This window comes from Rattus rattus, chromosome 9 (assembly GCF_011064425.1).
Source record: "Rattus rattus isolate New Zealand chromosome 9, Rrattus_CSIRO_v1, whole genome shotgun sequence".
Lineage (NCBI taxonomy): Eukaryota > Metazoa > Chordata > Mammalia > Rodentia > Muridae > Rattus > Rattus rattus.
Window position 1 is genome coordinate 47545376 of NC_046162.1, and position 21966 is coordinate 47567341.

The 21966-nt window shown below is 44.0% G+C and overlaps 1 protein-coding gene across 1 annotated transcript in view; it reads right to left on the reverse strand.

Annotated features, from left to right (window-relative positions):
- Positions 1-21378, reverse strand: part of Cfap52 (cilia and flagella associated protein 52) — a 40142-nt gene extending 18764 nt beyond the window's left edge. The window contains exons 1-6 of the mRNA XM_032913739.1: positions 21202-21378; positions 10309-10508; positions 9806-9942; positions 5448-5576; positions 2163-2262; positions 1247-1363 (exon numbers count right to left, since the gene is read on the reverse strand). Coding sequence (XP_032769630.1) covers positions 1247-1363; positions 2163-2262; positions 5448-5576; positions 9806-9942; positions 10309-10508; positions 21202-21271 — 753 coding nt within the window. The 5' untranslated portion in view covers positions 21272-21378. The remainder of the gene's footprint in view (positions 1-1246; positions 1364-2162; positions 2263-5447; positions 5577-9805; positions 9943-10308; positions 10509-21201) is intronic.
- Positions 21379-21966: the final 588 nt, after the last annotated feature.

Below are 21966 nucleotides of genomic sequence, written 5' to 3' on the forward strand. Positions count from 1 at the left end.
AATAATTTGGGAAACCACTGATCTCAGCCACGCTTTGATTATTTCTAAATACTCCTCTAGCTGTATTATCTCTATCGGCTTCTTCCTGGTTTTTTTTTTTTTTTCGTATTTCTTTAAAAGCTTGGTTATAAAATGATGATATGATTAAGGAAACTGACATTTTCTCAAGAGACTGCATAGTATTTCGGTTTCTTGAGAATGTCTGTTAAGTGGGAAAGTAGATGTGCTTCCTTAGGAGCCATCTGTTCTGATATCAGAAATCAAACAGGCAGGTGTGGACTTAGCAGGCAAACTTTCTAACTCGAAGTTTAGTGATAGCAGTACTTGGAACTTTCTGGGCACATTAGAGATAGCTGTTCTTATTGAATAAAGTCATCATTCAGTGGTGAATCTTTAATTTTTGTTTAAAAGTTAGCATTCTTACTGGAGTTTTGATATGAGTTTTTGGAAATTCTGCAACTATGCACTTTTGATGATTTTTTTCAATCTCATGAATGACTTGTAGCAGCACCACAGAGACTAAAATCTAAGATCTAGTTATTAGAGTTGAGATATACATACACACACACTCACACACACAATACACACACATACTCACACACAAACATACACACACATACATACACACACACTCACATACACATATATAAACTCGAACACACACTAGCACATACACACATACTTATATATACACATATTCACACAGAGATATACACACACAAACACACAGACACACAAGTCACATGTACACAAACATAACCACATACACATACATACACACTAACATATACACATACCCACACACACAGATACACAGTCACACACAGAGAGATACACATAGACACACAGAGATACACACACACACACACACACACACACACACAGAGACCACAAAACACACATTTATAGATCAAAACAAACACCTCTCTCATAGATGACAACTGGATTAGAACCAATATAGTTTCAAATCATGCAGAAACAGATCCCGACTGTGCCTTGAAGAGAAGATGGACGAGGTAGTGATGCCCTAGAGCGACACCTGGGAGTGCCCTTGCCCTGAAGAGAACCAGAGAAGAGGTCTTGGAGAATTGGCCAGAGCAGCTTGGCCAAGCTGACTTGGGCGTGGCTTTGTATCTATTGCTGATTTGCCTTTATTTTTTTCCCAACAGACTTTTCCTTAACAAAGCTCCGTGTGGAAGAAAACGACAGGGAGGGTTGGGTCGAAACCTTCATGGTTTCTACTCACCAAGCTGAATTTGTCCTTCATGGGCCCAGTGTCTGCCAGCAGTTTGGTCTTGGGGTTAATTTTGAGAATATCCCCGGTTGTGGTGCCGAGGTAGAAAAAGCTGTCATCGTCGGCCATCTGTGAGATCAGAGACAGAAACCTGAAGGCTTGAGTCTCCCCAGTAGTCTATGAAGCCCCAGTCAGGGAAGAGATGAAATTCTCTAACTTCTGACAGAGAAGCTCATGGTAACACCAGTCTCCCGAGACTTAAGGATGGGTCAGCCCAGCTGTGACAGCAGCAGAGTCAGGGCCGCCCACAGCTGCAGGGTGACTTTTACTTGGCACTCATTTGGGTCTGACGCTAACATGCATGCGTGGCCACTGCCAGCTGCTGAACCACCTGCAAAGGGCTCTTAGGATAAAGATGCGCTTCCTCTGTGGGGACACACATTTGCTTTATTTCAGTCTCCAAAGGCTACATTCACAAGAGGGAAGAACAAGCCAAGGAAAGGAGCCGAGCACTCTATGAATGGATTACGGCTCTGTATTCAAGCACATTAATAACATCTCTTTGTGGAGGAGTCCTGGTGAGTCTGCATCTCAACACTGCATTTTACTGTCACACTTTATTTCCAAAGAAAGAAACGGCAACGGTGGCAGACGGAGCCGTTGCATGCTCTCAGCGTCACCTGGTCGCACTGCTTCCCTCCGAGTCGGGCTTTGGATGTTTGATAATGAATGGCTCAGGTCCCAGTGAGCCATTCCCTCCTTCTCAGCTGTGGGCTCCCTCTGAGCTGTACCTCTTCATCCTCATCAACATCCCACAGGGCTAGCCCTCCTCCCTAGCCTGGCCTAGTGCACACACCCGCACTGCTCAGGGCTCTTTGTAGGCACTTGCACTAGGAGTTAATGGAGCAACAGTTGAGATGGTACTTACTCCAGTACTCATGACTATTCTTTTCATCTGTCCTGTTTGGCACTCGGTTGGCCAGATTTTTCTATTTGGGAGATCCAGTTCCCACACTCTGATTGTCCCGCTACAAAGAAAAATCACAATCAAACAGATACCCTTTTAAACATTGCTTCACATCCTTTGGGGTCTCTCCCCCCCACCCCCGCCTCCTGCCGTCTTGAAGGAGAAGCTGACAGGAAGAGGGAGAAATATTTCTGAGGAGTTTAACTTTTGGAGCCCACTATACGACTTGAGAATTTCCCACTCAATCTCACTGCAGCCCTAAGAGGTAGATTGCATGGTCCCTGACTTTCCAGGTAGGATGATGCAGACAGAGTATGTACACAGCATAACAGGATTCATACCCTACTTGGGTCACGCATTGAAGTGTACACTCTTCCTACTGTGCTGAAAGGAAGCAGGTATATGATCAAGCAAACAAGCCAGGCGTGGTACATCCTTGACTCTCAGCATGCAGGACACTGAGGTAGGCAGATCTCTGAGTCTGAGGTCAGCCTGGTCTACATAGTAAGTTCCAGGACAGCCAGGGCTACCTAATGTGGCCCCGTCTCAAAGATAAATTCATAAATTAGTCATGCAAATAAAATGTTGAACAAACCAGGGCTCTTCATATTTAAAAAAGTCCTCTTATTATAAAGTAAAGTTGCATATACTTAAGACATACAGCATAATGTTGTCATACATGAACACACGGTGGAATGGTTAAATTAAACTGCTAAGTGTGTGTGTTACCTTACTTATCTCTTCCTAGTAAGAACACTTGAAACCCATGCCCAGCAGCATATGCTGTGTCTGTATATTGTTATGAACGGTAGTCATCGTGGGATATACTCACTGAGTGTCCATCAATAGACGAGCAGATGACGAGTGTGCATATATACCAAGGAAAACTGTTCGTCCTTAAGAAAGGTGGACATCTGGAGAACACCATGCTAGCTGGAGTAAACCAGTCATAGAAAGACAAATACTGCCTGATCTCACTCTTGTGGAATCTAAATGGAATGTACCAGAGGCTTGGGTGGGAGAGGGCAAGTGGAAGATGCTTGCTCGGGACACCAAGTCTCAGTTGGGAGAAATAGGAGTTCATTTGTGTAGAAACATTTAAAAGGGTGATATCTTCTTTTTTTCTTTCAGAAGCAGGATCTCATGTAGCCCAGGCTGGCCTCAAAATTGACTGTGTAACTAAGGCTGGCCTTAAAATGCTTGCCTTTGCTTCCCAAGTGCTGGGATCGCAGACATGCACCTTGCTCAATGAGGGATATTTTAATTTGGAGATTCCTGTCTCCAAGGAAAGAGATGTGAGTCTAAATGAGTGCAAGTTTAAGTTGGTAGTTAATGCAGCACTAAATATATGGCTGGTGCTTCACCACTGTATGCTGAGTTCATCTGAATTAATAATTCTACAATAATAATTGCAATGCCAAGGTGAACATAATCAAAATACGCTGTGCGAAATTCTCAAGATTTAGCAAAAGTATTATTTTTAAAAAGAAAACACTGTAAAGAGTTCTGCCAACATCTCAGATCAGAAGGTGTTAATTAGAATTTGTCAACTTTTTAAAAATTTTTTGTAGACATAGTAAATGCTCAAGGAATATTTCAATGTATTTTTTCAAAGTGGAGAGAGAGACAGAGACAGAGTGAGAGACAGAGAGAGAGAGACAGACAGACAGACACAGAGAGAGAGAGAGAGAGAGAGAGAGAGAGAGAGAGAGAGAGAGAGATTGCTCTTGCACAGTACTGGCCCATGGTCATACTGATAGATATCATATGAATGCTGAAACACGAACACTTGGGCTGTCTCAGGGGGACTGTATAGCAGAATACACAAAACCATGACCGTGGTAGAGAAGCCAGGTATTCTGGCATCACGACAGAAATCTTACTTAGGAATGTGGACATTCCCAGCACTGGTGTCAATAAGAAACTGAAGCCAACTTGGAATACAGATGAACCAAAAAAAGATTGTTTCCCATAAAACTTCTGGCATGAATTTGGAAAAACGTTGCCCACAGACGTTAGAAAAGATTAATGCCTTCAGCTGCTCAGGAATCAAAGAACCCAGATCCAGCAAAACAAAGAGTCAGTCTGCTCTGAGGACCAAAATGGAGGGAGGTGAGGGCAGGAGCTGAAGATCTTCAGTCTGGACAGACAGAGCAGGGTAGGGTCCGGACCTGATTTGCCTGACAGGGGAGGGCTTTCATGGCTGCCAAGGAATTTACTGCCTCTCTGTGAGCCCTTCCTCACTCAGGCTGGAATAAATGCAGCGTGTGTATTCCAAGGTGGGGCATGGAGACATTACAGAGGCAGAGCAGCACAAATTCCGCTCTCTGGCTGGGGAAGGAACCAAGTCTGTACCTTTCATGGATGAGAGATGAGAGAGAAATCGCAAAGATAGTTTCACCGAGCTTGTCCTTCTGCCTTACAGTTTACCATTTCTTCTCTTTAAGTCTGTGGGTGATGTGGGAAAGGACACTTTTACGTCTGTTTCACCTTCCCTTCAGGACACCAAGCAGGGCTCTGATCGCCAACTTCTGAATTAATTGGCACAGATGCAGGTTCTGTTCAGTGTTCAAGTCACTCACCAGAAGCTGGCTGCGGGTGTCCCTACCCAAGTCATGTCCTCTGGCTAATAACTTAAACGTTTGAAGTATCCTGGCAGGGTTCTTTTGCAAAATATCATGACATGAGACCCAAATCAAGAGCAGGTGGCAAGAAATACCAACCGGAAAGGGAATCCGAGCAATTGTGCAAATGACTTGGCGAGCACAGATTGGGAATCGTGTCTTTTCAGTGGCAAAAAGAATCCTGAGGAAAGTTCATGGCTGGTGAGGTGACTAAGTGGGTGAAGGAGCTTGCTGCCAAGCCTGAGTTCGATCCTGAGGACCTATATCGTGGAAGTGAACAACCAACTCCAGAAAGTTGTCCTTTGACCTCCATATGCTTACTGTGGTACATGCATGGGCACGCATGCACACAGTATGTAAATACATGTAACAGTATTTTTTAAGGAAGAGTTTTTAGCCATTCAACATAGTCTTTCCTCAACAACATTTTTCCAAGGAACTTACTTTAAGAACACGTCTGGCTGAAAGGGTTTTCCAGTGCTTACAAAAATTACAAAGTGAGGGATTTGTTCAAGACCTATCCCTCCCTCCCGTCCCCACACCCTGGCATCACAAGGGTGTTGTTTTCTGTGCAGGTGACACGGTCATCTATGAGTCTGGCCTTCTCGCTGTGCAGACTTACTTTCCAGCAGTGACAAACATCTCATCTCGGCACCTGGAGAAGACCACGCTGGTGGCGTTGCCGACGTTGAGGCCTGCTGCAGGGCTGCCGCAAATGGCATCTCTCTTGGCTATGCTCCAAACCACCACACTGCCAAACAAGAAGGGGAAGAAACACCAGCAGGGGACATCAGACTTTCAAAGTTAACAACTGTTTTCCTGCTTCTAGGAAGAAAAAGAACAAAATGAAATGCTACTAGTGAGGGAACACAAACATTGCCCTTGACGTCCCCCCACCCTCACCAAACCTTCCCCCCTTCAGCCACCCCCAAGCATCTGCTCAATCAATCACAGTGCTTTACTAGAAGACTAACGTGGGATGCTTTAAAAGCGTTGAGAAAAATGATTCTGGGGCTGGAAGCCAGTGAACCCATTCTATCAAGGCATTTCAGATGTGCAAGCTTCCATCTCGTGTGAAATTTTTCCTTGGGGCTGGAGATATGGCTCAGTGGTTAAAAGCACTTGCTGTGCTCCCAAAGGACTACAGGTTGGTTCCCAGCACCCATATCGGGTGTCTCGCAACCTCCTGTAACTTACTCCATGGGATCCCAGACAGGTTCTTCTTGCCTCTGCTGGCCCTTCAAAACAAACAAACAAAAAGACAGAGCAAAACTTTCTTCCCCCAGACACACAACCATCAAACGTGAGATGGCTGAGAGAGTAAGGGGCTTGCTGCCAAGCCTCCCAGTGACCTGAGTTCAATTTGTGGAACCTCATGGTGAAAAGAGGGGAATTATGTATCTGAATCAAAATATTTAAAGAGAGAAAAAAAAGCACATTTTTACAGGCCTTTGTCGGTGTAAAAGAAAGTAGGCCTGCATACATGTCCCGATTTTCTTCCGATACAACTGGAAGTCCAGGTGTAACAACAGATCGTCAGCAATGGGCAGAAGGAAGTGACATGAAGGCTATTGGTTCCTTTTCATAATGGGAACAGATAGATGCAATGTCATGTGGAAAAACTGTGAAGTAACCACTTTCTTTTTTTCTCTTTTTCGGAGCTGGGAACCGAACCCAGGACCTTGCGCTCGCTAGGCAAGCGTTCTACCGCTGAGCTAAATCCCCAACCCCAAGTAACCACTTTCAATGTTAAACTGGTGGTGATCCAGAAGGCAAAGCGACTAAGAGGAGGTGCCTTCTTCTTTAATTCTAACACCTTGAGAGGTTGACACAGGTCCCAGGAGTTCAAGGCCATCCCCACTGGCTACATACCAAGTTTGAGGCTAGCCTAGGCAACATGGATCCCATCTTAACAAAGCAAAGCCCAAATGTGTCATGCTCAAAAGAAACACAAATATATTTCCACACAAAAGCTTTGTGTGGAAGTGTATATGCATATGTATATTGCACTATAAATCACTAATAATTATATAATCAATAATGCCTTGAAAGTGGCCATAGGAGCTGAAGGTGTAGGTGAGTGCTAGAACATGCTCTTAGCATGTTCCAGGCCCTGGGCTCAACCTTCAGCGTTTTTTTAAGTTAGGGAATGAAATCCATCATTTCATTGCCTACCTGAAAAAAAGGTTAATAAGTGATATCATTAAAGAGTCTTCAGCCAATAGAACCCTTTTATGGTTGAGATGGGATGAGAGGAAAGATGTAGGGAGGCTTACATTTTTGAATTGTAGATTCTTTTTTTCCATCGTATGGCAACACAGTTTCTTATCAATGTTAGCCAAATGTAGCTTTGTTTAGAAATAAGTGTACATTTTTTAAATAAATGGAGCATACCTGCATAGGGCATAAATTCACCAGTTTGAATTTGTGGCACACGTGTATACTGTAACTCCACAGCAAAGAATAGATACACATAGATGCTCTGAATGAGAACTCATGGTGGTTTGGATGAGGATGGCCCCCATAGGCTCCTATATTGAATACTGCTCCCCCCCTCGACCCAGGCTTGGTGGAACTGTTTTGGAAGGAATAGGAGGTGTGGCCTTATTAGAGGAAGTATGTTACCGTAGGCAGCCTTTGAGGTTTTAAAAGACTCAAACCATTTCCAGTGTCTCTCTTAGCCTTGTGTTTGTGTCTTAAGAAGTGAGCTCTTAGCTATTGCTCCTGTCTGCTGGCTGTCATACTTCCTGCCATGATGGTCATGGACTCTAACCCTTTAAAACTGTACACACCAAATTAAACACTCCTTTATAAGTTGCCTTGGCCAAGGGACTTTATCACAGCAATAGAAACATAACTAAGAGGGCTGGAGAGATGGCTCAGCAGTTAAGAGCACTGATTGCTCTTCCAGTGGTCCTGAGTTCAATTCCCAGCAACCACATGGTGGCTCACAACCATCTGGGATCCAATGACCTCTTCTGATGTATATGACAGTTAAAGTGTATACACTCATATAAATGAATTAAATAAATCTTTAAAAAAAGAAAGGTAACTAAGAAAAAGCTGCACTACAACAGAAAGAGTATGATAATATTTATACAAAAATAATATATTATTTATTAGTTTACTTTTTAATTTACCTTGAAATTTGTATGCAGAAAGGCAAACCATAGAATGTTCACCACTCTCTACTGTACTTTTCATCTTCCCTCTAGCCTTAAACCAGGAGGATTGGGTGGACTGGACCCCTGCCGCAGCTTCAAAATTAGACCAACTGTCTGAAGCTAGCTGCCAGAACCCTGCCTTCCTCGCCACAGTGACCAATCAAAAATGGTGATATGGCATTTTCCCGGCCCAGCAAAAGTTTATCCACTGGGTCCCTCGAGCACTAACTTTCTGTAAGCAAATTTTAGATAGTCTGAATCAAGGTCAAAGTGACAAGGGGTTAGCAGGTTTTCTAGAGGTGAGAGTTTTTCCCAGACAAGGCTCCTAGCAGAGAATGGAGGTAAGGCGGCCTAATGGCCAGTCTCCAGGACACTCCATGCCTGGACCTCAGGCACTGGGACTTCTAAAATCTCTCCAAGTGATTTGGTGTGCACACGTGGCTGAGAACAGCTGCATTTCACAGAGGTAATGACACCAACAGAAAATTTCTGACTATATTTCATATGAGTCAAAAGGGGCATGGCCCAGAGATGGTGGGAGCACTTACAAATGATGACCAAAGTAGCAAAAATCATGAAAAAAATTTCTGTGCATTAAGAGGACATGGAACTATGTATCATTGTACACTTGTGAAGTTTAAATAAGAAAACTATGGTATCCATAAAAGTATTTCAAGGTATTAATATCCATGTGTAGCCAGAGCTGAGGACCTTGTCCAACTAGTTTACAAGGGATGCTGATGTCTGAGCCATTTTTTTCATGGGCTTTTCATGCATAACAGCACACTCAGATGTGGGCAGACCAACAGAGGACCTTAGGAGGGCCAAGATACTCCGCGTCTGTGAAAATAAACCTGATGGATTCTACACAAATCATGTGTTCTCCAATACCACCTACGCTCCCTAACACTTAAATAGGAGTACAATTTTCACGGATTGTCCTTCGAAATATAATGCTATCTTCTTCTATACAGCCCAGGCTGGCCAGAGAATGACACTTTTAGGTGTGTATATTTTTTTCCAGTTTCTCTTTATGTATGTTCTCTGTCAAATATTACTGAGTTCATCAAAGGGCAAAGGCCGTGACTTGTCGGGTGAGGTGAAAATATCCCCTCTGGAGTCACACTCTGTGTCCCAGTGCTGCTGCTTACAACCACTGACTTCAGTTGTTCAGCTGTCACTGGGCATTGCCGCTTCCATTCTAACGGGCAGGTATGAGGCTCAAATGGGCTATTGCAGTTAAAGTTCTCAGCACACACTTGTCACATAATAGGTACTCGAAGCACCTTTGTCTTTGATAGTGACTCTCGTCATGATGTCTTTGACAGCAACGGTCTTTGAATATAGGTACACACAACATCATCCACGACTCCTGGAGCACAGACCAATCAAACCAGGCTGTCTGTAGCGTGCTCAGATGTGCGTAGACCAACAGAGGACCTGGAAAGGGCCAAGATACCTGTTGTCTGTAACACCTGCTAGAAGACATGTAAGTCTGGTGGCAGGTGGATCACTGTGTCTGGGGCCAGCCTGCTCTACAGAGTGAGTTCCAGGACAGCCAGAGCTATACAGAGAAACAGTGTCTTAAAAAAAAAAAAAAAGAACAGACAAACAAACAAACAGAAAACCCAACAACTTTTCCAGAAGAGGAAGAGGAAGAAGAGGAGAAAGAATCATGTAAGAATTCGTTTACCGGGGTTGGGGATTTAGCTCAGTGGTAGAGCACTTGCCTAGGAAGCGCAAGGCCCTGGGTTCGGTCCCCAACTCCGAAAAAAAAGAAAAAAGAAAAAAGAAAAAAAAAAAAGAATTCGTTTACCTTCCATCATCTGGGCCACCAAGTGAAACCAAGTACAAATCATTGGGGGAAAAAGCCAGGGCTTCGATTTTGCCCTTGTGGAGTGACAGTCGAGCGATCAGCTCCCTCTTCTTAAAGTCCCACAGAATGATGTCTGCCTGAGGGGCAAGAACACACTGTCAGATCAGAGACAGGCTTTAGCAGAAGCTGAAGGGATGGCTACCTCTCTTGGTGAGAAATACTCAGTAATGCAACTTCCCTGCATTGGACCATGTGGTATGAACATGGCAGACAGCAACGGAACAGAAGTAGATTTCAGCTCAGCATTTGCAGTCACGAGCTGCAGCATCTAGTACAGAGATACCAGAGTCTTTCAGGGGCAGCTTGGTGGGCTGACGCTGAGAGAAGGCACGGGATGAAGGGAGGGCATCTGAGAGCACAGAGCCGGGAACCCGAAGACAGGCAGCTCTTCCAGGGAGGCACGGCTAAGTAAACTCCCAGTGAGTGGTTTCCATGTTACTCACCTTGAAACCCATGAATGTGACTTGTCCGGAGGCAACATAGTCTCCTTCCTTGGAGATGGTCACACAGGAGACATTGTTACCATGGCCATGTAGGAAATTCTGCTCATTGGTATTTATTGCCTGGATGAGGACAGTGCAACCCAGGGGATAGACCAGGTGCTCCTGGTCAGGATGGCATTTGAGACCATTGGGAACGTGTCCTAAAAGAGAGATTAAAAATAACTATAGCCAGGTGCAGATGTGGTTGTTAGTTTGTTTTTGTTGTTTTTTTTTAATCACCGTACAAAAGACAACGCTTTTAAAATAAACGTTAATTCAACTTAAACAAGTATGGAATAATAGGTAATTGTATTTCATGGACAAGGAAAGCTGGTGTAGCACAATTCTTCTCAGACTCTGATGTGCATAAAGCTGCCCAGGGGGCTGGTTAAAATGATCCCAGTTTCAAGTTTGGGGTGAGGTAGGATTCCATTCCATTCATTTCCAACTAGCTTACAAGGGATGCTGATATCTGGAAACCTCCATTTGGACAGCAAAGCCCTACAGTAGGTTCTCTAATCCTGAGAAGTGTGGATGTATATGTGGGTGAAGTTGTTGCTTCCCTAAATGGTTCTTGATTGTGTCAATGAAGAAAGCGGAAGCTAATAGTTGGGCGAAGGAAAACTTTGTATGACTTCCGGGTCCCAGGAGGAAGAGGAAGGGATGAGATAGAGAGGCGGCTTGTCAGCCAGGCTTTGGGGAGAGAAACACAGATGCCCATATGAGGCCTGGGGGCGGCTGATCTTGGAGCATAGCTCGGGCTGCAGCACCAGGCAAGGAGCAAGCATGACTATAAAATTACATGCAACATGTATAGGGCAGCTTGTTGCGGGGGGTACCTATAGACACAGGGAGCGTGTGAGTTCTTATGGCAAACATTTAAAGACAAAAGTTTTGCTTATTTCACTTAGCAACATCCCCTCTGGGCTCATTCATCGTTCTGCAAATGGTATGATGGCCATCTTTTAAAGGGCTGAATAGCATTACAGTATGCCTATGTGCATCTCGGAATTTCTTTATCCTTTCTATATCTTGGCTATTGTACACAAACACTGCAGTGAACATGCTGGTTTAGATACTACCTCAAAATGTTGGTTTCACTTATTTTGGGGGTAATTTAGCTTGTACTGGAATCGTTTTATGTCAACTTGGCACAAGCTGCAATCTGAGAGAAAAATACCTCCACGATATCCAGCTATAGGCGAGCCTGTAGAACATTTTCTCAGTTAGTGACTGATGGGGGAGGGTCCAGCCCATTTTGGGGGTGGTCCTGGGTTCTGTAAGAAAGCAGGATGATCAAGCCATAGGAGCAAGCCAGTAAGAAGCACCCCTCCATGGCCTCTGCATCAGTTCCTGCTTCCAGGTTCCTGCCCCGTTTTGAGTTCCTGTCCTGCCTTCCTTTGACAGTGAACAATGATGTGGAAGGAAATAAACCTTTTTCTCCCCAAGTTTCTTTTTTGTCATGGTGTTCTGTCACAACAATGATAACTCTAAGGCAAGCCTAGAAGTGGGATTGCTGGACCATATAGTAGCATTGTTTTCTTTTCTTCTATTCTCCTCCCACCCCTCTTTCAGAGGAACCACCATACTGTTTTCCATAATGGCTGGGCCAATTTATATTCTCAGAATGGTATACAGAGGTTCTCCTTTTTCAACATCCTCACTAATACGTGGTGTCTTTTGTGCTTTTTGCAGTGGCCATGCTAACCACCCTGAAGTTACTGTATCTTCTTACTGTATCTTCTTACTGTATATCTTACTGTAGTTTGATTTGCATTTCCCTTATGAAGGGGTGTGGAGCATCTGGTCATATGCCTAAGGGCCATTTGCATGCCTTTTGAAAAATGTGTGCTCAGTTTCTCTGCTCAGGTTTTAATAAACTCTAGAGCACGTCCTACCAAGTGGAGTAAGTCAGGCATAGGAAAAGAAATACGAAATGGAACCTTACAAGGCTGAGCTCATAGAAACAGAGAGTAGGGCAATGGTTACTGGGGGTGGAGGAAATGGGAAGATAAGGGTCCAAGGGTCCAAAGGTCCCATTTTGTGAGATAAGAAAGTTCTAGAGACCCGGTATATAGCACAGGAACTACTGTTAGTGAACTAGGTGAGTTTTTGTCATCTTGACACAGCTATAGCTAACTGGGGAGAGGAACCTCAAATGTGAAAATGCCTCTGTCAGACTACATATGGACAAATCTGTAAGGTAGACTTGCTTAGTGGCTGATGTGGGAAGGCCCGGGGCACTGTGGGATGTGCCAGCCCTGCTCAGGTGGTCCTTGGTGGTACAAGAAGGCAGAGTGTAAGAGTCATGGGGAGCAAGCCAGTAAGCAGCGTTTCTCCATGGTCTCTGCTTTCCAGCTCCTGCCTCCAGCTTCTTGCCTGCTTCTCTAGCTCTTCTCCAGTTCCTGCCTTGGCCTCTCTCAGTGATGGATTGTGATCAGGATGTCTGTGTAAGCCGAATAAACCCTTTCCTCCCCACGTTACCTCATGGTGTCGCTATCGCAGTGACAGAAAACTTAAGACAGTGATGCTGCTGCAGTGTCAGTGTCTGCTTAATACCACTGTCGATCTTTGGTATTTTCGGCACAACACACCCAGATGTGCAAAGCGTTAATGATGCTAATTATTATCTTGGTTGTGGGAATTACTTCACAATACTTCCATGCACATTTTACATTTATTTAAAATATATTAAATATTTTTGTATTGTTAGATAATGACATATGAATATTATGTTATTGTAACATATTATTTATTTATAACATATATATTAAAATATAAAACAGATTAAGAGAATATCTATTGCTACTCAAGTATGTTGCAAAAAGACTCAGGGAAAAGCAAACAACTATTGTAACCCACTATTGTAAACCATGGCAGCTTCTTTAAAGAAGCCCAGGGCCTCCCACAGTGAGGCATCTTTCTTAGGGAGCTCCTTCCCTGCAAATATTTGCCAAGAACAAGGATAACTCTTTTAAGTCAGTCTTAATAGGAAGTAGTCATCTCGTGTTGTTCATCTTAGAGAAGTTTTTTTTTTTTTTTTTAAACTCTTTTTATTTTCCTTTGCGATGTGCTGAGGAGCAAACCCCAGGACCTTGTGTACACTGGGTAAGTGCCCAACCCCTGAGCTACACCCTGACCCCCTACACCCCGACCCCTGAGCTACACCCCGACCCCTGAGCTACACCCCGACTCCTGAGCTATACCCCAACTCCTGAGCTACACCCCGACCCCTGCTCATTCGTCACGGTTACCTTACAGTGTAAACCCTGAAGACAGCTGGCGTGCTCTAGAAAGGTACTAAGTCATTCTTGACTTATGTTATTTTAATTTTAGGATGCTGTATTACGATTCTTTTCTGAAAAGAGAGTATGTTTTACTACTTGTTCCCTACTTGTGTCTTCTTTATACAAATCTCATATTACATTCATTAGTGTATTTAAAAACCTTTTTTGAAGATCTACTTGATAGCACTTGTTTTTGTTAGGAGCATTGGGGAGGAGGAGGGAAGCAGGCTGATTTCTGTGAGTTGGAGGCTAGCTTGGTCTACACAGTGATTTCCAGGATGGCCAGGGATACAAAGTGAGAACCTGTGTCAAAGAAAAACCAAAACCCAAAAAGCCTTTCTGATCGCTGTTTTGTTCCCCATTAAAAAAAAAAAAAAAGAAAGCACCATACATGGTTTTCTTGGATTTTAAAAGGTCTTTGACACATGGCAATTGGAAGAATTTATTGGCTACAGTGAGACCCATCCTTCTTTCCTTCCTTTTTTTTTTTTTTGGAGTGGGGCAGAGTCCTACAATGTAGCTCTCCGTGGGCTGGAACTTGGTATGTAGATCAGGCTGCCCCTGAGAGGCAGTTGCCTCTGCCTCCCCAGGGATTGAAAGTGTGGGCCACCATACCCAGCTCCTTCTTTACGGAAGTTCTTAGGAAAGTAAATTTAGTGTTTTTCACCTATTCCTCCTAAGACTATCTAATTTTTTTCCTAATTTGGGGCTCTTTATAAACATTCATATGGCTGTCCATATGGCAAGAGTAAAATAAGATCGTTGCTTCCCCCTTCACAGGAAGAACACGTTCCAGGTGGATCAAAGATCTAAACATGAGAAACAGGACCCAATGTTTGCATGGGTGTGGGAAATGGCTTTTTAACCAGGAACAAAAACCAGTCAGGTTGATTGATTATTATCCAATTGTGTTTAAAACTGAATTTCTTGCTACAAAAGGCAAAATGAAAAGAAAAGCCCAAATCAGAAGGGATTCGTAGCACACACAGATTAAAGGAGGTTCTTGGTTAATATGCAAAGAGCTTCCACAAAGCAAGAAGAAAAACAAATTTTCCAACAACAACAACATGAACAAGGAATATGAAAGGGCGGTTTATAACACAAGGCCTTGAAAGCCAGTAAGCATGTCAAAAGACAAGCTTCTATTTGGGGGTTAGGGGTAGGTTGGGGTAAAGATTGGGGTTAAGGTTGGGGTTAGGGTTGGAGTTAGTGTTTGGGTAGGTGTTGCTTTGGGGATTGGATTGGTTTTGGGTTGGAATTGGGTTTGGGGTTGGGGAATGGGGTGGGGGTTGGGGTGCGTGGTGATCTGATTTATGATTCCCGGAGGCTCACACTTGAATGCTTGGCTCCTAGTCCGCTGGACTGTTTAGGAAGGATCAGCATGTGTGGCCTTGATGGAGGCAGGGGTGGGATGTTACTGGGTGGGGTTCAAGACTTCCAAATCCAACACCAGGCACAGTCTTTCTTTCTCTGCCTACTGCCTGTGGATAAGATAGAAGCCCTCGGCGACTTCATCAGTGTCCTGCCAGCCTGCCTCCTGCCATTGTCCCCACCATGATAGTCATGGACTCACCTTCTGAAACTGTAAGCACGCCCCAGTTAAATGCTTTCTTTTATAAATTGCCTTGGTCGGGGCGGGGGTGGGGGGAGGGGAGGATGGGGAGGGGAAGCCCATATAGAAGGGGAGGAGGAGGGGTTAGGGGGATGTTGGCCCAGAAACTGGGAAGGGGAATAACAATCGAAATGTAAATAAGAAATACTCAAGTTAATAAAGATTAAAAAAAAAATTGCCTTGGTCAAAGTTGTTTGGTTTTTTTTTTTTTTTTGGTTCTTTTTTTTGGAGCTGGGGACTGAACCCAGGGCCTTGCGCTTCCTAGGCAAGCGCTCTACCACTGAGCTAAATCCCCAACCCCAAGTTGTTTGGTTTTGGACTGAGGTGCATATTTTACATATCAAAGTAGACCTGGCTTCTAGGTTCTCCCAGCATCCTTCAGTCCCTACCTGGCTGGCATACCCTGCCCCTAACCCTCAACTTTCCAGCCCAGGGGCTGGGTTGCCCATCCCCCCAGAAGCGCCTCTCTATATAATCCAGACATTTTGATCTCCCCTCTTTCACTCTCCCTTCTCCTCTTCTCTCTCTCTGTGAGCAACTATCCTTTCTCCCCCTCTCCCCTCCCCATGGTGACTCCCCTGGCTTTAATCCTTAGGGACTTGCCCAAGAGCAGCTTTCCAGTAAGCCTGCCTTTAATATATTCTAGTCTGGCTTGAATTGGCTCATTTCACCAGCGGAGAAATAACCTGTGAATGGTATCTCCTCATAGCATTAGAAATTAGTATCAGAGAGTGTCGAGTTGCTGTAGGAGGCTGGTTCATGCTTCTTGTTAGTGCAATGTGGACTTCGGGACTTCGGCTTAAGGGTAGAGGTTGAATTGCTGTAAGTAGGGCTGAATGGTCATCCTAGGAGGAGCATGGTAGACATTGGCGCTAAATGCAATGTGAATCATGGAGGCCCAACTCAAGAGGTTTCAAAAGTGAGTAGCATCAGTGAATGAACTAGAGGCCATTTTTGTGATATTCTGGCAAAGAACATTGCTTCATTTTTGCCCTTGTCCTAAGGATCTCTCAGAGACGAAGTCCACGATTTTTGGATTAAAGTCAACCGACATAGGAGATTTCAAGACAATTTAGTACTGACTATGTCATGTGACCACTCTTAGACAGATCCATTATGAAAAAGAGAAAGTGGGATAGAAAGAAATCCATGATGTATATTCGAGGAGAGAAAGAGAACCAGGAAGAGTAATGTTGGAGCCAAGTCTTATGCTGGATGCTATATGGAATAGAGGGAGTAAGACCTTCAGGGAATGCCCTACCCAACTAATCTTGCAACTTGCACAAGGAAAGCATCAACAAGTCAAAGCAAATGGATGCAAGAAGGGGACTCCAACAGCTTTAGCCACCTGGTTCTGGCTTTGTTAGGGTGACTACAGAAGTGAAGGGTTTTGGAATCTCCTGGCAGTTAAGGAAATCCTCTGAGGTTTGGGATGTGGCAGGGGTGTCCTTTCCTGGTGGCCTGGAGAGGCCATAGTGTGATGCTAGCTGTGAAATGATCCCTGGATTACATGGGGGACCCCAGGAGATGTTAGAGAGTCCAGAATCATGGTATGTCTACGGAGGAGAGCTACAAACAGGGTGTGGACCAACAGAGAGATCTAGTGGCATCAACCAAGCTGGAAGGAGTTGGAGATCCTAAAAGCCATCTAAGCCAGCCAGTCTCAACCTATGGCTTAAGACACCTAGTGGGGCAGGGTGTTGAATGACCCTTTCACAGGGTCACCTAAGAACATGGGAAAACGCAGATACTTACATTATAATTCACAAAAATTACAGTTATGAAGTAGCAACAAAATAATTTTATGGTTGGGGCAGTCGCCACAACATGAAGAACTGTATTAAAGGATCACAGCATTAGGAAACTTGGGAACCACTAAGTCCTTTGACAGTAAACATAGACTTACAGAAACTGGAGTTTGTCCTCCAGGGTTTGGGTTTCCCTTTGCTTTTTTTCTCGCCATGCCACTCTTTCCTCAGTTCTGGAATTACGGTAATGTATATTCTGTGTTATTGTATGTTGGCATATGCGATTTGCTTTTGGTTTTCTGGGAGGTTACAGCTAAGAGGTCGCCTCCAGACTCAGAAGAGACTTTGGACTTTTAGACAGTATCGAGGCTGTGAAAGACTGTGGAGACTGTGGGAGTTATCTGAGATGCATTTGCATCACGATATGGTAACCAAGTCTATTGGGGCTAAAGAGTAGAATGTGGCGGTTTGAATGGGAATGGCCTGCACGGGCTCATATGAATGCTTGGTCCCTAGTTAGTATGACAGTTTTTATAACATTTAGGAGGTTGGCCTTGTTGAAGACGTATCTCTGAGGGTTGGCTTTGAGGTTCAAGAGCCTACACCAAAACAGTCTCTATGTCTACTGCATATGGATAAGATATACATTCTTAGATATTGTTCCAGCACCATGCCTGCCTGTTTGCTGCCAGCCATGGACTCACCCTCTGACATGTTAAGCAAGCCCCGAGTTAAATGCTTTCTTATATAAATTGCCTTGTTCACAGCAATAGAAAAGTGTCTTAAGACAGGTGTACATGCCTTCAGTTACATAATTAAGATTCTTAGCTGCAAACAAAAAGAGTCAACTCTGGCTAGATATAGCAGAAAAGTAATTTCAAGAAAGGAGCACAGGATTGATAGGAAGTGTAGAAAATTTACTTGAAAAGTGGGCAGTGGTAATGAGAAAGGCAGGTCCCGTGCCGCTGGGCCCAGGCTCCCATGATCATGGTGCTGCGGAAACAATGTGGCATTTGTTTTTTTTTTTTTTTTTTTTTTTTCCGGAGCTGGGGACCGAACAGGGCCTTGCGCTTCCTAGGTAAGCGCTCTACCACTGAGCTAAATCCCCAGCCCCAACAATGTGGCATTTGATACCCACAGTGCAACAGCTTTGGTCCTCAAGAGGAGAAGTGGTGTGTGAGTGCGTGCATGTGTGCGTGCGTGCGTGTGTGTGTGTGTGTGTGTGTGTGTGTGTGTGTGTGTGTGTGTGTGTTGTGTAGGCTTGAGGATGATGTTGGATATCTTTCTCTATGGCCCTTTACCTTATTTTCTGAGCTAGGGGCTCTCAGACATACTGGTTGGTTAGGCTGACTCTGAGGATCTGTGCCTATCTCCTACCCCAGCCCTCCAGTTCTGGGGTTACAGATACATGCTACCATGCCCTGCTTTTCACGGGACTGCGGAAGACTCAAACTCAGGGTCCTCATCGTGGCATCATAGTCACTTTATCCATGAAGCTAACTCTCTTTCCTAAAGGTGGTATAATTTATTCTTCTAAAAGTCACAGACACAACCACCTTATTCTTATCTTCTTACATTATATATATAGGATTATATAGAGGAATATATATATATATATATATATATATATATATATATCCTTTGCCTATTTGAGAACTAAAGTCATGTCACTGTTTTAATGACACTTGTGGGCTTTGAGCAAACAGCCATTCATTTATTATTATTAATATTGTTATTATTGCCATTATCTTTTTCAGGACTTTAGCTCTTTATAGAGAGCCAGAAAATAAACCACGTGGTTTATTTTAGACTCTTTGAACCATATGGTCAGTGTTGGAGCCAGTCCTCTCTGCTAGAGGAGTGTGAAAATAGCCACAGACAGCACCTAAACAAAGGACATGGCTGAGTTCCATTAGAACTTTATTTACAAAACACACAGTGGGACAAATCTGGCCTGCAGATTCCTGAGCGGTTGTTGCTGTGGTTGCTGTTTTTAAAAAGAGCTGTGGATATAATGGAAAAATCAGTTGACTGTGACCAAACTCTCAATAGCTGCAGCCTGATGTCTTGGTATCTGACACAATTATATTTGGTTTGTTTACATGATAAGTGCACATCGGAGTGCAGTACCTAGTACAGTTACATAGATGCACTGCCGTTTTCAAATTCAAGTTTAATAATACAACAGTTATCATGAATCCTAATTTTGCTTTCAACTTCTATTTCTTTTTTTTTTTTTTTTTTTCTTTTTTTGCTTTGTCCGTCCTAGAACTCAGTACGTAGCCAGGTTGGCCTTGAACTCAGAGATCTGACTGCCTCGGCCTCCCAAGTGGTGGGATTAAAGGCATGTGTCACTAGGCCTGGCTTAATTTCAACATTTGGTTCACTCCATGGAAACTCTAAGCTCCGTTAAGGCGTTTAAAGCCTCTGACCTCCAAGCCCAGTCACTGTTCCCCCTCCCCTTGTTCTTCGAGTCCTGAAGCTTCACTCTCTGTCTCCCCCTTTCCTCCCTGTTCTGGCTACTTGCAATAATCTGCACCCCAATCCTTTGCCCCCGGTTAAAGGCTATTTAAATCCAAAAAGAGTCTTTTCTCAAGAGTAAATTCAGTCTGTTCTTGGCTTCTTTCAAAGCTGCAATAAATACTTTTCCCCCATGGGCTCAGAAGTCTCAGCTAGAGTCTACACTACTCTTGCAGAGGACCTGAACTAGGACACCTAGCACCTGTGACTCCACTGCGGCCAGATCTGGTGCCCTCTTCTGGTCCACATGGGCACCTGCACTTACATGTCCATTCCTCTACCCCATAAACATAATTAAAATAAAATAAGGAGCTGGAGAGTTGACTCAGCAGTTAAGAACACTGGCTTCTTTCCCAAAGGACCCAGCTTTGATTCCTAGCACTCACATGGGACTCAGACCTGTCTGTAACTCTAGTCCCAGTGGATCTGATGCTCTTTTCTGGCCTCCTTGGGCACTGGTTCACAGACGTTCACTGCAAGCAAAACACCCATACAGAGGTTTTTGGGTTTTTTAAAAATCTTTAAAAAAAAAAAAAAGTAACCTTTCTCCCAAACTTTGATACACTTTTCCAATTCTCTCCTTACTGTTTTAGCAAGAATTCAGGTATGGGCTAGAGAGACCACTCAGTGGTTAGGATCATGGGCTGTTCTTCCAGGACCAGGGTTCAATCATGGCAGGGCAAAACACTAATGCACATAAAATAAATTACTTTAAAAAAATCAGTTACAGATCTTCTGTGTCTTTGCACTGACCAGCTCACCAGAATATTTGTGTCTTTGCACTGACCAGCTCACCAGAATATTTGTGTCTTTGCACTGACCAGCTCACCAGATTTTTTTTTTTTTGTTTTGCAGTCACCAGGGGTCACTTATCAGTAATATTTGTCCATCTCTACAGATAGTGCTGGCTCTGATAAAGAAAACGCTGGCTTTCAATGAGAGCAGCATAGTACAACGGAGAGTCAAGAACTAAGGCCGGGCCGGAGTGCTTAAACCTTTACTCAGTAATCGTTCCGTATCACATCCTTGCTACTGTAAAGCTCTCAGGCATTACAACGTTCGTTTAAAAAAATTGATTTCCCCCCCTAAAATCTAATTCCTTGCCTTTTCACAACACCCCAAACCACATCCCCCAACTACAGCATTTTTCTCCCAATGTTTACCATGACAGTCACAAGAAAAGCGTGAGCACAGCAGGAAGGCCCCTCCAGCATTAACAAGGTTTCTCCCTTGATGTTCTACTTCCCTCCCATCCTGGTCTTAAACCTTTGAGAGTTCTACTTTAGGGGGGGAAAGAGGGAGAGGGGGAGGGAAAGAGGAAGAGGAGAGGGAGGAGAGGGAGAGGGAGAGGGAGAGGGAGAGGGAGAGGAGAGGGGAGGGGGAGAGGGAAAGAGGGAGGGAGAGAGGGAGAGAGGGAAAGAGGGAGGGAGAGAGGGAGAGGGAGAGGGAGAGGGAGAGGGAGAGGGAGGAGAGGGAGAGGGACCCTTACTCATACTCCTACCGAGTTAGACTCATTTGGTCTCTGAATATGGAGCTGTTACACCCACACCAATTCCCTAGGCTCGGGAATCCTGGGGGCGGTGGTGCCTGGCCAGACTTTTGTCACTATCCCCACTGCCTCTCAGGCGCTACCAAGTCAGCGTCTCACTGTCCCTGAGTACCAAGTCAAGGTTGCTCTAGGCCTCACCATTGAAGCCGATCACAGCCTGAAGCTCCAGTTCGGCTACGTCGGTCTCGGGTAAAATTTGTTCTTCCATCCTGGAGAGTTTCAGCTGGTTGATTCCTCAACTCCAGGGTGCAGCGTCTCCTAGTCGTTATGGTAACTGGCGCACGCATGCGTGCTAGGTTTACGCCAGAGCAGAAACCCAGCCCACTGAGTTTAAGTTGATTTTCCCCTCTTGCAAATGTAGGGAGGACTTCCTTATTATGTATTTTATTCATTCTGGAAATGTGGTTGATACTGGGTACGCAAGGTAAATTTCCTCCTCTCCGTGTAAAGGTTTGTGACTTTTTTTAAACTATAAAATTAAGCCCCTCATGATGATTATTAAAAATAATTGAACACAGAAAAACTGAGCACAGAGAATTGCCTGTGATGAATAGGTTGCTTAAAAAAAAGCATGGAATTGCTACTTCCTTGTAAAAGAAAAAAAATTGTTTTAAAAGACACTAAAAACGTTTTAGTACAGTATGCAAGTGTGTGTGTGTATGTATGTATGTATGTATGTATGTTGCCTCTATGTATATTTCCTGCGTCAGCCATCCAAGTGCTGGAATTCTGGGCTTGAGTTATCACACCCGGCTTGTTTTTGCTGTTTTGAATTAAGAAAAAAAGCATGCAGAGCCGGGGTTGAAGCGCTTCCATTCCCTGGAAAAATGTTTTGATTCTTTTCAGCAATGTAACCATTTTCCTTTCCTCCAGCAATTCATGTAAATTAACAAAAATCGATTC